Source organism: Pimephales promelas, chromosome 5 (genome assembly GCF_988280905.1).
Source record: "Pimephales promelas chromosome 5, fPimPro1.hap1.1, whole genome shotgun sequence".
NCBI classification, from domain to species: Eukaryota; Metazoa; Chordata; class Actinopteri; order Cypriniformes; family Leuciscidae; genus Pimephales; species Pimephales promelas.
The window spans coordinates 2,120,442-2,135,750 of NC_142773.1; the positions used below are offsets into that span (position 1 = coordinate 2,120,442).

The window sequence follows — 15,309 nt, forward strand, 5'->3', positions numbered from 1 at the left end:
ACTCCCTGAGAGAAGAGACCAGGGAAGGACCAGCGTTCCACGGGGGTCTGCTCTGCCGGGGGTCTGGCGATAGAGGGAGAAGGGATCAGCGTGGTCCGGAGACGACAGCCACTTCCTTCCGCGTCCTCAGAGACAGAGGAGAATGAGAGTGGCAAGGCCCGGGGGCGTAACACACTTTCATTTTGTTCTGTGTGCTCAGTGATGGTGTCAAGTCTTTCTTTAACCAACTCAGGGTTCTGCCCACCCGTGGGTGAGCAGCGGGGAGCTGAGAACAAAAGATTCTCCCCCGGCCCTCCACCGGGGGAAGGAGGGGGGTTGCTACCGTCTCCTGAGAAAGACTCCTCACCAACACTGAGCAGCCCGTCTTGGCCTGGCGTTTAGCGGGACGCAGGGCCTGAGGGGGCTGTGGTGCCTTCCTGCGGCCTCCTCCACAACGCAGCCCAGGTGAAGGCTGCTGCTGAGGCCGTGCAGGAGGGAGGGGAGCTGCGGGAGGGCGCCCTCAGCGGCGAGAAGGCTGAGGCGTCTATGCCGACAGCTGGGTGGAGGCAGCAGCTGGCCGTCTGGGCAGAATATGTTTGATAGCCTCAGTCTGCTTCTGGGCGGTCGAGAACTGCTGGGCGAAGTCCTCAACTGCACCGCCGAAGAGGCCAGCCTGGGAGAGGGGGGCGTCGAGCAGACGAGTCCGCTCGGCGTCCCGCACATCAGCAAGGTTGAGCCAAAGATGACGCTCCTGGACCACGTTAATGGCCATCACCTGACCAAGGGAGCGCGCCGCGACCTTTGTTTTGGCGGCAGCTCCTGTTCTCCAAATTGATTAATTTCTCTTGTAGTTTCTTATGATCAGCAGCAAGAGATTGGCAAGAATTCTCTAGAGCCGTGAGCCTGTCAGAAGTGTTGCTGAGGGACTGCTCCGTGCCCGTCTGTATGTTAGCTGCTTCTGCTTGCATTGAAAACTGTCTCTCAACTTTTTTTGTTAGCTCGTCCTGAATCATTTTCATGTCCGCTTTGGTTGTCTCCAGTATGGATGAGATCTCGTCGCACATTTTTTGCCAAGGGCCTCTATTTCTGTTTTAAGAAATTATTGCATGGTGTCTCCATTCGAGTTGAATTCTGTTCTGAGTTTGGCATGCAAACTGCCTAGTGAAATTGGGGCTTCTTCTGTTAGCCCCGAAGCTCCGCTAGCTTTAGCACATTTTCACGGAGCTGGTCCCTTGCTCTTCTCACGCCATGCGACCGGAAGCGGAAGTCATATTCAACATATTTTGAATGCACTAGTTTACGTTTACGTTAATTAACATTGTGTGTGATTTCGGTCAGTCAGCAACACAGATTTACATTTCTTTAAGAAAACAGGCTTGCAGAGCAGCAGAACAACCAATATTTTAGAGAGATCAAAGTATTTGTGCTTTCTCTCGCGATCATTCATGGGTTTCTTATTTTACTGAGGATATGAATCAACACTAGTGAACTTTAAGAATGAAAGCATCAGATATAAAGCATTTTCACATTACTTCATTCGTTGTAGATGAGTCAAACCATTGGTTAGACTGGTTTTTCACTCAAACTATCATTGTTAGTGAATTGTGTAATCTCAGGCATTTCCTCCATTAGAGCTTTAAGATGTGTGTTTCTACAGTGTGTGCAGTGAATGAATGAAGAGCTTTTTTAACACGGCAGTGGAAACTTGTGAAACATCTGTCAGTCTGCGTGTTATTCCACAAACTTCTGCTTTGACCTGCAGACGAAACACACACTCCTGTCAGTAACGTAAGTTCTTCAAGATTTAATCCTCGATTAATAAACCATTATGCAATTGTAGCCGTGCTGGACTGAATATTCAGAACAACAGCATTCTTGCTTCTGTGATATTGTTCAAATGGAGGATTTACAAACTTTTGAAGGGACACTCCACCCATTTACATGAAGCTTTCCATTGTTAGAAACCCAGTCATACTATTGAATGGTCATGCAACACTCTCTCATTTTCCCCTTAGACGGGAGAAATCCGCTATTTACCTTTTTCACTTCCTCCAAATCAATGAATTTGGAGGAACAGTGTGCGACCCTGTAAGCCTTGGGGGTTTTGGTCTAATGTGCTAACAGAGCAATCACAGATCAGTGCCAGTGCGTTTGATTTCACCGGCAGAATCTTTTTGAAAATATGGACGAAGCTAAACACGCAGACGTATGCATTATAGAGGATTGGGATTACACATAGTTTTTGGATTTTTGGAAGCTAAGCTAGCAGGCTCTTGTTCTGTGAAGAAAGCCGAGTAGTAACTTTAGGGGTTGCCCTCCTCTTTTTCCTGGACATGTCCGGCCGTCGATGTCCGGGATTCAGCTTTTGCTTTCTGCAGTCGCCATGTATTGTTTACATGTACAGCTTTTGTTTCAATCTAACTGAATTCATTCTGATTGGTGAATCTGAATATAGTGTTTACATGAATGATAAAAAGTGATCGGTTGATGTGCGTTTTAACATTGCTAAGAAAATTCCCGCTCCTCCGTGAGAGATACGAGACCAGTAACTTACGTCTCACAGGTGTCGCTCATCGGTAATCACGCCACCGGCCCCCTGCGGCCCTCACTCGTCCCGCTCGCCACAGTAAACATGACTCGCGCCGTTCTCCCGCGGCCCTCACTCGTCCCGCTCGCCACAGTAAACATGACTCGCGCCGTTCTCCCGCGGCCCTCACACGTCCCGCTCGCCACCTTAAACATGACTCGCGTTGTTCTCTCGTGGCCCTCACTCATCCTGCTCGCCACAGTAAACATGACTCGCGCCGTTCTCCCGCGGCCCTCACTCGTCCCGCTCGCCACAGTAAACATGACTCGTGCCGTTCTCCCACGGCCCTCACTCGTCCCGCTCGCCACAGTAAACATGACTCGCGCCGTTCTCCCGTGGCCCTCACTTGTCCTGCTTCCTAGGGCAGCGAAGCAAGTGCATTCTGGGAGTTGTTGTCTGTCATTCACATAAGCCAAAAATACATTTTTTGTTTTTTTAAGTAAGCTCCAAATTCAAAAATAATTTCACATTTCTTCTACATAAATTACCCATTTGAAATACACATTCATCTGTCCAGAGGTGGAATGACCCTTTAATCTTACATTTCACATATTTCAAGCTTTCAAAGATTACACACACTCCTCTAAAGAACATCTGAAGCAAACTGAGCAAACTTTATTTCAACAATCACACAGAATATTCATCTCCAATGTTTTTAATAAAGAAAATATATGATTACAATAGTAAATAAATGCATGATGCATGTTTTTTAAACTAATGACTGGTTTGTTATTTAGTGCCTGTCAAGATTTCATGAAACAATGGCAGAACTAAACGCCAGCATCAACGGATCAACTGGAGGAGATTATAAAGATGAATGGAGTCGCCAGATGGGGGAGTTTCTCAAGAAACTTGATGATGCACAACCATTAATTATCTGGATCATTTCACCTATTGAGATTGTAATCATGATCTTAACTCTGTGTGCGTTGTGTGCTCTTCTCAAATCTCAGCGCTCCACTCCAGTTTTTGTTATTCATTTGATTCTGTCAGATCTCATTCAGATCATTTGTAAATTAACATGGTCAATCACAGTGTCACGGGAGCTGTATAAGGCATATGCTTATAGTTTGATTGCGGGTGTGTATTTTATGGCATGTGTTGCTCTTGAACGATATCTTCTGGTTTCTCATCCTATCTGGTACAGAACTCATCATTCACTGAAAGTCTGCTGTGTTATTTCTGTGATCGTCTGGTTTGTTCCTCTGATCTTTGCAAACTTTAACTCTGATTATCTGTTTAGCCCTCTGCCCGTATCGATCGCCTGTTTAATCCCCTACCCGATAATCATTCTGTGTTTTATCGGCACTTGTCGCGGTCTTTCACGCGCAATATCTCTTACTTCTGTAAAGCGCAAAAAGATTTTGGGCAGTTTGTTCCTGGTGCTTCTGACTTACACTTTTCTCATTCTCCCCACTGTAATCACAACTTTTATTATAAAATATAGAGGTTACAGTTACAGGAGGGAATTGCTCCATATATTTTGGTATTTTTCTGAATATCTCCTGTTCCTGAACCCGCTGACTGACTGTGTCCTGTACATGTTTATCAGGCCTGATGTCGGAGGGTTAATGAAGTCTGTTCACTGCTGTTGTAGAACCGACACACATCAGGATTCGACACAAAGACGGGACGAACACTCTGGAGACAATAGTGCAGCGTTTGCCTGCTGTGTTTCAGTGCTAAATCCTGCGTCTCATTCACGGACCTGCACATCAGTTTCAACATCTGCACATACATGAAGTCAATGCCATTCTGTTCACTCACACACCCTTCCTTTCTATGGCATTCAGCTTTATTAGAGACAACTCTTGATTCATCAAACTCTAAACTCAATTGCTCTGTTTGCGGCCCATAAAACAAATGCGGTAACAGAGTTTTATTAAAGATGTGTTGATGTAGTGTTGATGTTTCTGCTGGCGTTCGGGATCAGCAGGACTTTATCATACGATGGAGAGGGTTGTATAAAGCACGGTTTATTCTCACTTTATTCCCCCGATAGACGGACAGATCAACAACATCAAGTAGTTTCAGCTCGTAGTCTTGCTCGTGTTCCTAATGCATGTACATTATACTCGTTTTACCAAATAACTACTATTCACACTGTTACAAAGATAGTCCACTCAAAAACTGACATAATGTACATATACTCTCATGTCAATCAAAAGATGAATAACTTTTTTTCTTCTGTGGAACATAAAAGACAATATTGTGAGATTTTTTGTCCATACATTAGAAGTCAGTGGACAGTTTCGGGTGAACTATCCCTAAAAACACTTGATTTAAAGTGCAGAAAGTATATTAGAAGAGATCTAAGTTTATATTAAATATTAACCAGAGCTTGCATGGAAATGAGAAGAGAGTTATTTGTAATATTGTTGTGTCTTTATAGAAGTGTTTCATGTGTCACATATGGAGACAGAGTCTGTCCTGTATTCTCTCTCTTATATCATTAATATAAATAAAGAGCTCTCAGTTCTCCTGTGTGTGTTTCTGTCTTATTTGACTAATAACAGCTGAGTTGAACTGGACGTGGAGAAGCTCAAAGCAAACACCAAGAGGAATTCCCACCTTTGTGTGTGTGTGAAAAGACTGGAAAAACTAGTTGAGGAACGACCACTCGAGTGGACAAAGGACCTTGCTGCAAATTAACATGTGAACTCCCCCTCCTCGTGCACTATCGAGTCGAAGTCTCCTCCGTCATCCTAATCTACATTTCTTCCCTCATCCTCCACTCTTGCAGAGATCACCCAAACTCACACAACAAGAATCTACTTGTAAAGGTTAAGTTTGGTATTTTACACTTAAAGCCTGTTTTACGATGGTTTCTGATGAAATAGAACGGTTAACATTGCAATTTGGACACGTGTTGCTGACCCGAGGATTTTCGGTTTCTGTGGTTGAACACTTCAGTGTGGCCTCAAATCTGATTATCTGGAAAACCTATTGACTGCGCCGCCGTTCCTGAGCGGATCCGCAGCCGTTCCGCAGTTGGTGGAAATTCAGGGAGAGAAACGATATTGTTGCAATCACTTTCAGATTGTATTGGTATTCAGCTGATGAATGATAAAAACATTGACAACCAATTAGAAGCCATCCTTCTTTAAAGAGCACAAGCATTTAAAGTGATAAACAATCAAACGGAACGATATCGTCTGCTGCTATGAGCACCAATATAGTTACATATACATCTTTATAGTTATTATTGTTGGTGTGAACAGGCATTAACACTGCAGTTTCTTCTGTCATTGGAGAATAGCTTATTAAAGGTGGGGTAGGCAGACATTTTATAAAAAACTTTTTTCCAAATTTGTTTAAACTTTCTATATATACCAATGCATAATTAAAATGTAAGTATCCTGATAAAAAGAGTCTAAAAATCGAGTGTCTCTAGACCGTTTAATCTGCACTGAACGCAGCTCATTATTTCAAAACGGGGCGAAACAACGGATTGGCCTAGGCAACTGTCACTCTCTCGCAACCATGGCAACCACCCTTTTGCCACACATGACCTGCCTTTTTTCGTGCACTCGTTTGATTTGTGTATTTCAAGAGTAACATACAATCAAATAACATTTCACAACTGCAGACACAAAACGATAACACACATACAACACAGTGTGTACGACACACATACAAGATAAAGACATCAGTACACATCGGTCGAGAATATAAAAACAAAACAAAGATGAAATAAACGATAAATCATGGTAAACATGGTAAAAGAGTTATACAGAGGGTAAATGTAATCCTAGGAAAAGTACCAGGATGCGGAGTAACGTTAGGCCTAATGTTACTATCTTTTAAACATATATTTAGTTATCTAAAGCAAAATTATGCACAATTCAACACTTTAACGTTAGCTATCATCTTGAGATAAGTCTATTATTTACTGTCTCTACTAACGCTCGCTGAGTAATGTGTTGTTAGCTATGTTAGCTAGCTCGCTGAGTAATTAGGCAGCTACGTGTGCCAATGACACATGCTACTTGAAAACATAAACAAAAAAATCTGTATGATCAAAACACAAAAAGAAAGATTTACCTGTCCAGCAGAAAAGAAGCCATCAAGGCGTCACTTTTCAGCCCCTTGAGGTCCCTCAGTTCTCGCCAACGCTGGAAAGCCACGCCGATATTCACACGGCTTCTTTGTTTATCCAACAACTTTTTGTTCATTACCTTTTCATGTAATGTTAATGACTTCCTTTTTTTGACTCGTTTGCTTCGTGAACTGCAAATGTGAACTTAGATTGGTCTTTCTCTGACATTGTTTTGGTATTCCTAGGTTCCGTGCCTCTTGAAATACACAAATCAAACGAGTGCGCGAAAAAAGGCAGGTCCTGTGTGGCAAAAGGGTGGTTGCCATGGTTGCGAGAGAGTGACAGTTGCCTAGGCCAATCCGTTGTTTCGCCCCGTTTTGAAATAATGAGCTGCGTTCAGTGCAGATTAAACGGTCTAGAGACACTCGATTTTTAGATAGATAGATAGATAGATAGATAAATACTTTATTCATCCGTTAAGGAAATTCAAGACTCTTTTTATCAGGATACTTACATTTTAATTATGCATTGGTATATATAGAAAGTTTAAACAAATTTGGAAAAAAGTTTTTTATAAAATTTCTGCCTACCTTTAACATGCACAGGTGAGCTCAATCATCAGCTAACCTCAGGAGGGATCCATGTGTTTGTAGCAGAGACCGGTAAACGACAGGACTTTTTACAGCTCATTGAGTTACGGTAAGAATAATTTACTGTGTTTGTCTGGAGAAGTGTATATGTCAGGGTATTTCGTTTTCACAAACATCAAAATACAAGGTTATGCTGCTGTACCATGGTCTAATTGAGGTTAGGCTAAAGCACTGTCGCTATGTGAAAGAAAAGTGTCTCTGTATATTCTCTATTTTCAACTGTTTCTTGTAAACGAGTCAATGACTTGTAAGGCGACCAAGGAATTTTTTTTCTTTTTATTGTGCCAATTAAATGCATTGTTTGTGTTCATGATAGTTTCATATGTTTAAAAATATTTTATTTTCAACAAAAAGTTTTGATTGATTATCATTAATGACTTTTTGAAGAGTTGCACCATGACATTTTACAATCTGAAGCAAACTAACATTGCCCAGACATGAAGGTCAAATGATCTGATATTTTAAGTCTCACACAATCCTCTCTATGACAGCAGTTCATGTTTTATTTTAATGTGTTGTTTCTACAGTTGCAGCTCACTTTGACTTTGAATCGGCAGACATATTGTTCAAATATTAATAGCAATTGTGTTATAGCCTTCTGAAAAAGTTAGAAATAAGTTTTGAAAGAGTTTTTCTGAATGTTCAAAACATCCATAAAAAAATGTTGTGTTGGGAAAGTTAGGACAATTGTAAGGGCCCACACACTTTTGGGGCCCCCAGAGATTGATTTTATTTATGGAATGGGTGCAGTAGGGGGCCCAACCTCATATTCTTTCATAGGGCCCAAAATTTCTAACAGCGCCCCTACATAGCATCCAGATCCATGAAATAACTGGCCTTTAAAATTAAAAATATGCCCCTCTATGGGGATTTAGCGTAGTGGTGTCCTGACTTATGCACCCTGTATTTCAAGGAAGAACATTTATTTAGGCTACAATACATAATTCATTCACAAACCTGAAAATTGGTGTCCTTAAAGGTTGGATTTTTACTCTTATTTTATTTTATTAAGGCATTAAGATCAATTTCCAAAAGATGATTTTTTACTTTTTTTTATTCCTTTTAATAGTCAACTTTAGCTCATTTGAGAGAACCTTGCCACAACATTAAAAAAGTTCTGAGAACATTCCCTGTTAGCTGGGAAACATTATTTTCATGAAATTAACCTTTTTTCTTGATTATGATCTAAGGACAGTGGCTAGATGAGTTCCCTGCACACCATCTCAGAGCATGTGGAGCCGGACGAGTCTCTGGATGTCCACTCTGGAGTTCAGCGCAAACATCAGACCAGTAAAGACCAGGTGCAGAGAAGACCGACGACTGGACCAACTGCTCAAGACCCAACGAGGATTTCCCCGCCTGACCCCGTAGATCATCCAGTCCTGCACATGTCTAAGGTGACTTTCCAACTAGTGTTCATATAGCAACACTCTAACACTGAGGTCTCTAGGTTAAAGCGGTCATGGTAAATTAAAATGTCCTTGATAATTACACACATACAAAAAACATACCTTAAAGGGATAGTTCACTTTAAAAATTAATTTTTTATATGTTTTATCTTACCTCAAGGGTATCCAAGATGTAGGTGTCTTTGTTTCCGCAGTATTTTCATTTTTGATATTTTTAGGTCAAACCGTTCTTGTCAGTCATATAATGCAGGTCTATGGTCACCACCTCAAAGAGCATGAACAGAGAAGTCCAGATTAAACATGACTCGTAAATGTAATTACACGTAAGACACGAAACGAGCGGTTTGTGTGAGAAAACGAACAGTATTTATATCGTTTTTACCTCTTGTAACCACCAAAATTGAAAATACTGCCAAAACAAAGACACCTATGTCTTGGATGCCCTTGAGGTAAGCTAAAACATATAAAAAATTATCCCTTTACAGCAAATCCCTAGTTTAAAATATGAGATTTTATTTACACCTTTGTGAAACAGCAGGATTAAAATTGCCATAGTTAGTCATTAAATTATTGTGTACTACATTATCCTTGAAGTTGGCATTAAACTGGAGTTGTGGTGGACCTGCACCATCAGACCGACCTAGTTTAGGCATAAAACCATTAACATGAAATATTAGCAAATTGCCATGAGATCAGATTTAACCTTTGTTTCCTATTTACACTTCTGGGCTTCGGGGTCTATACGACCCCAACAATTGATTGAGTAATTGTACAAAAAATATACATTTTTAATCATACAAATAATATATCATTTTTTTTGTTTACTTCTCATCTATTCATTAATGCTGTGTTTTTGGAGATATAAAGTACTTTTGTATCCATATACCACACAATTCCTCAACTACACCATTAGCTTTAGCATTAGCATATGAAATGTTATTTTTTTATGATGCAATGCATTTGTGCTCTAGTACTAGGCATTCATTTCTGTGTAAAAATGTTCATATTTATGCCAGATTTTTATTTTTTTATTTATTTATTTTTGACACATGAAGAAAATATACTTAGTTTTTCACATTTCCCATTCATTTCAATGTGGGGTCATACTGACCCCGAAGACCAGAAGTGTTTGTTTACATACCTTAAGAACAACCGAATCAAGCCCAGTTTTGTGTGTGTATAGATAGATAATGTATGAAAAGTCACACAATCGTATTTCACTGAGATGAAGGGAACCTTTTTTCTTTAGTAAAAGTCGATTGGGGTCATATAGACCCCATGACCCGATTGAGGGCTACGTAGAGATGTAATCTATGATATCTGAACTCAGCCAATTAATAAGTGAACGCTTAAATTCGATTGAGGTAATATTGCCGATTCTGTTGTGTGTCTGTAGGTGAATCTCCCGCAGTGGCTGGTGAATTTGATGCGTGACATCGAGGAGGCCACGACACACGAGCTCACCGTCGAATAAAGTCGTGCTTTACAATAAAGGAATTGAGGTCATCATTTCTATTTGTCATTCTTTGAGTATGTATTTTTCCTGCTAGTTAGCAAAGGTGAAAGGCAGAAGTTTAATTTTCCTTCTCCAGTCGACTGTTTTCGTTCGTCTTGCACAATCTGTTGGTGAAATGTGTGTGTGTGTGGGTGGGATGTAAATGATTTGCTCATGGTGTGTGTGTGTGAGCCTACAGTGATCCTGAAGAACATCAACCTGACAAACAACGCTTGAACTCATGTGCTCGTCCTTTGAGGCTTACTGGAATAAACTAAAATGTTCAAGCAATTCTTTAAACCTGTTGTCTTCAAAGAGTGACCTATTGATTGACCTCCTGCAAGAGATCTTGTGATCTGTCGTAGTTGGACTAATACTACACTAGGATCTGTTAATTACTGTTCGGCACCTCCTGACAAACATGTTGTGATTGCTGAAGACCTCACCGTAACCTGTCCTGTTATGCAACGCCCCCGTGACCTTGTTTTTGTGACCTAACTCCGAGTGTGGTGGTCTTTGAGATGTGCTCACGTAAGCTGTGTGACGGGCAAAGTAGTGGATTGAATCTGTTGCATAAATAACGTATACTAAACGGCGGCGTAGTGAGCCTGTAATTGGTGGCACAAAGTGTGTCAATCCATATTGCGGAGGAATCGGTTTAGCACACTTCGTTCTAGAGTAAATATTGACGTCTGTAAACCTATGCACTGAAAAAAATAAAAAAAGATGACGAGTGTGTCAATGATTAAGCACTCCGAGGTCATCATGTCACAGCATAAAAACACGGCACACATCCACAGAGAACCAGATCTGACACACATACAGTAGTTTCGATGCGACGCACAGCTTGTTCTGCCATGAGAGGTCCGTGTGTGTTTGTAATGTTGGTGAGCGTCCTCCTCCGTCCGGCGGATCTTTCCCCCGTGGTCGGGCCTGAACCCATCCGCTGCGCTCCATGCTCACCGGAGCAGCTCTCCGCCTGTCCCGCCGTGTCCTCGGACTGTCCCGAGGTCCTGCGAGAGCCGGGCTGTGGGTGCTGCTCGTCCTGCGCGCTGAAGAAAGGAGACTCCTGTGGCGTCTACACGGCTCACTGCGGCTCCGGCTTGCGTTGCGTCCCGAGGCCCGGCGACCCGCGGCCGCTCCACGCTTTGACCCGCGGTCAAGCCGTCTGCGCTGAGTTCGACCAGGCGGAAGGTACGTTTCTGTATAGTTGATCTGCTTTCAAGAGGTTTCACTGGGGAGAAACGACTCATGTGTGTGTCTACATTGCTTTTCTAGAGGACACGGACATCACGTCTGATCAGAGCTCTCTGCATTACCTGCTGGGACTCAACAGGCCGCTGGACCCGCAGGACGCGGCCGAGGCACAGGAGAGCATCAAGGCCAGAGTCAACGCCATCCGAAGGAAACTGATCCAACAGGTACTGATCCTGATACTGGCTGGAGCAGTTTGATTCACTCGAAGAATTGTATAGAAACTTTCATTACACCATTGTAACATAAAGTGCCATATTTAAATGTATACGATTGAAACATTGGATTTAATGATGATAACTATTTAAACCCGGTTACTAGAAATCTTAAAGGAGTAGTTCACTTTAAAAACACTTTTGCTGATAATTTACTCACCTCGATGTCATCCAAGATGTCCATGTCTTTCTTTCTTCAGTCGAAAAGAAATTTAAGGTTTTTGATGAAAACATTCCAGGATTTTTCTCCATATAATGGACTTCAATGGGGACCAAACGGTTCAAGGTCTAAATGATAGTTTCAGTGCAAACTGCAAACTGTTCAAAGGACTCTAAATGATTCCAGACGATGAATAAGGGTCTTATCAAGCGAAACAATCGCTCATTTAATAAATAAATAACAAAGTTTAAGTTTTATAAGCTCAAATGCTCGCCTTGATCTGTTCTGTGTGACTCTCCTGTTCGATCTCGTTCATCAGAATGAACGAATCTTTTTTCGAGTCATTTCGTTAATTCAACAAACGAAATCAACGAATTGACTCAGAAAACAATTTGTTCATTTTGATGAACGAGTTCGAACAGGAGAGTCACACAGAACAGAGCAAGGCGAGCATTTGAGCTTATAAAACTTAAAGTTTGATATTTATTTATTAAATGAGCGATCGTTTCGCTTGATAAGACCCTTATTCATCGTCTGGAATCGTTTAAAGGCCTTTGAAGCTGCACTGAAACTCTCATTTGGACCTTGAACCGTTTGGTTCCCATTGAAGTCCATTTTATGGAGAAAATCCTGGAATATTTTCATCAAAAACCTTAATTTCTTTTCGACTGATGAAAGAAAGACATGGACATCTTGGATGACATGGGGGTGAGTAAATTATCAGCAAAATTTTTTTTTTTTTATAGTGAACTACTCCTTTAACCGTTTCATTTAAGACATGCATCAAATGTGTTGTATTTATGTTAACACTTTATAATTCAAATGAATGTAAATTTCATTTGCAATTCAAATGCATAGATATGGTTTGTCGTTCCCAAGCTTGTGTTTTTGGATGAATCATCCGGTTTACTCTTGAATGTTTCTGTGCTTCTTTCGCTGGTGTAGGGTCCGTGTCACACTGAGCTACACACCTCTCTGGACGTCATCCCACAATCACAGCAGGCGTTAGGCGAGAAGTTCACGAGCTTTTACCTCCCCAACTGTGACAAGCACGGATTCTACAAGGCCAAACAGGTGACTTTTCTTCTCTATCATACTGAAATCTGACCCGATAGAGGCACTCCAGCTCTAAAATGCTCTTGTTTTCTCTCTCTCTCTATCAGTGTGAGACATCTCTCGTTGGCCAGCCTCCGCACTGTTGGTGTGTGTCACCTTGGAGTGGAAAGAGAATCCCAAACACTGATGATTTATCGGATGATTCCCAGTGTAATCAAGAGCTCGTGCTCTGAAGCCTTCACTCGGCACACACACGCTACCATACCGTAGCTTATATTTCCTTCCGTACCATATCTACACCTATTTATTCTAATGTATATGGCTCTTACATGGTCTTAATATTTATTCGATGGTTTAATATTAACTAGTATTATAAGTCTGTAATTCTGCCTCAGTCCTTGTTCATTGTGGTTTAATTCATTGAAACCATGTTTGCACAGCAAGTATCTTGTTTGGACATTGTAAACGTATAGCCTCTAAAACTGTTTATTTTATGTAAGCTTAATTTTAATTGTTTTATTTAATTTCACTATGTATTTAAAACAGATGTCTACCTCACATTAGACACAACGTCTTTATGGACTCCCTGAACATTTAATGTGCTGCTGTATTTATTCTGAAACTATTGTTTTATTTGTGTATATACATGTAATATACTGTATATTTCCTCAAAAGTTTCGTTCAATAAAATGTTAGAGATTGCACAGGACTGTTCGGTAAAAACAAGTATTGAGATGCAGGACAAAAAAAACCTTATTTACCTGCAAATAGTTTTAAAAATATAAACATTCCCACTCTGAATTTAAGCCAAGATGATCTGATTAAATATGCAATACCCAAATATACTTCAGGTGAAATCGAAGAACAAACTGGTGTGATGTAATTTTGTAAACAACTCAGTTCAAAAATAGGCCTAACTTGTTAGGAAGGTTCGCTCCAACTGCTAAACACCTTTGATCACTGGTCTGTGTGATGATGTAAAAGGTGGGCGTGGCTTTGAGGCTCCTCCTCCTTTGAGGTCAACACTTTTTTTGGCTCATTTCTTCAATCCGTTGAGGTCAGACGTGAGTAAAAATATGAACGTACTGATAATCTGCTTTATAGTAGAAGCTGAAGTAGCAATTCTGATTGAAAGCAACACTGACCATTTAGCAGGTCCACTGATCTTTTATCCAAAGCTACTTGCAAATGAGGAAAGCAATCGAACCAACAATAGGGCAGCAATATGCAGGTGCTATGACCAATCCCAGTTAATCTGGCACAGCACACATAGCAAGTTAAAAAAAAAAGAAGATATATTTATGAGACCAGTTTGTTCGAAAACACGGATTCATTCAGTAATGAAACATCATTGTGTTGCTCCGAGATGTGCAATGGCGATACAACGGTAATCCTTTTTATTGGCATATAAAATACTCAGTCTAAAATGTAAGTCACCTAATATTAAACTTTATAAAATCAATATCACATTTGCTAACATGCTGATATTTGGGAAAACAACACTTTTCCTTGGTAGTGTGGTAGTGCTTATAAAGACATATTTTGCCCCATATCCTCGATTTTGGGGGCATTTCTATTAATTTTTGTGGCTTTTTTCTGCCCCAAGCCACCGTTAAAGGAGTAGTTCACTTTAAAAAAAAAAAAACTTTTGCTGATAATTTACTCACCCTCGTGTCATCCAAGATGTCCATGTCATTCTTTCTTCAGTCGAAAAGAAATTAAGGTTTTGATGAAAACATTCCAGGATTTTCTCCATATAATGGACTTCAATGGGAACCAAACGGTAAGACAGTTTCAGTGCAAACTGTTCAAAGGGCTTTAAATGATTCCAGACGATGAATGAGGGTCTTATCTAGCGAAACGAGCGGCCATTTCAAAAATAAATACAAATGTTTAAGTTTTATAAGCACAAATGCTTGCCTTGCTTTGTTCTGTGATGCGTGTTCGTGACTCTCTTGTTCAAACTCGTTAATCAAAATGAACGAATCTTTTTTTCGAGTCATTTGGTTGATTCAACGAATGAAATGAACGAATTGACTCGAAAAAAGATTAGTTAATTTTGATTTTCATTTTGAAAATCCACCGCTGGTCCCGTCCAGCCCAGAGCCTGCGCTTCAGTCTGTCATTTAAATGTGAGAAGGCTACAAATCAGTTAATTTGAACCTTTAATATTATAATATTTAGCAACTGTCTTTGTATATTTTAGAAATGCCAGAGAGAGTCAAGTGATCAAAAAAACATACGACTACATTTTTTTTTTGATAAATGAGAATGATTTAGAGCACAATGAAAAAAGAATAATAGCATTGTTAGTTGAAGTTAGTAAATACATTAACTAATGTTAACTGATTAACCTTATTGTAAAGTGTTACCAATCATTCTAATATGATGATTTGGTGATCAGTTGTTATTTAAGCTTGAAATAGAAATCTTTCGTAACATTATGAATGTCTTTACTATCAAAT

The 15,309-nt window shown here is 40.5% G+C and overlaps 3 protein-coding genes across 4 annotated transcripts; all 3 read left to right on the top strand.

Moving 5' to 3' along the window:
• Nucleotides 1-3,311: 3,311 nt before the first annotated feature.
• On the top strand, nucleotides 3,312-4,308 carry LOC148978812 (uncharacterized). Its single transcript, XM_089130726.1, has one exon. It carries the CDS (start codon nucleotides 3,328-3,330, stop codon nucleotides 4,306-4,308), a length of 981 nt encoding a protein of 326 aa, XP_088986852.1. The 5' UTR covers nucleotides 3,312-3,327.
• Nucleotides 4,309-7,214: 2,906 nt separating this feature from the next.
• LOC148978813 (uncharacterized) lies at nucleotides 7,215-10,194 on the top strand. Of its 2 annotated transcripts, none has more exons than XM_089130813.1 (3): nucleotides 7,215-7,304; nucleotides 8,446-8,652; nucleotides 10,061-10,194. In XM_089130813.1, exons 2-3 carry the CDS (start codon nucleotides 8,458-8,460, stop codon nucleotides 10,136-10,138), a joined length of 273 nt encoding a protein of 90 aa, XP_088986939.1. In that variant the 5' UTR covers nucleotides 7,215-7,304; nucleotides 8,446-8,457; the 3' UTR covers nucleotides 10,139-10,194. The 2 variants fall into 2 exon arrangements, with proteins under 2 accessions (XP_088986939.1, XP_088986940.1); XM_089130814.1 differs by having other exon boundaries at nucleotides 8,451-8,652.
• A 759-nt stretch (nucleotides 10,195-10,953) lies between these two features.
• Nucleotides 10,954-13,548, top strand: igfbp1b (insulin-like growth factor binding protein 1b). Its single transcript, XM_039649901.2, has 4 exons — nucleotides 10,954-11,353; nucleotides 11,438-11,580; nucleotides 12,734-12,862; nucleotides 12,952-13,548. The coding sequence occupies exons 1-4, from the start codon at nucleotides 10,993-10,995 to the stop codon at nucleotides 13,075-13,077; spliced, it is 759 nt and encodes a 252-aa protein (XP_039505835.2). The 5' UTR covers nucleotides 10,954-10,992; the 3' UTR covers nucleotides 13,078-13,548.
• Nucleotides 13,549-15,309: the final 1,761 nt, after the last annotated feature.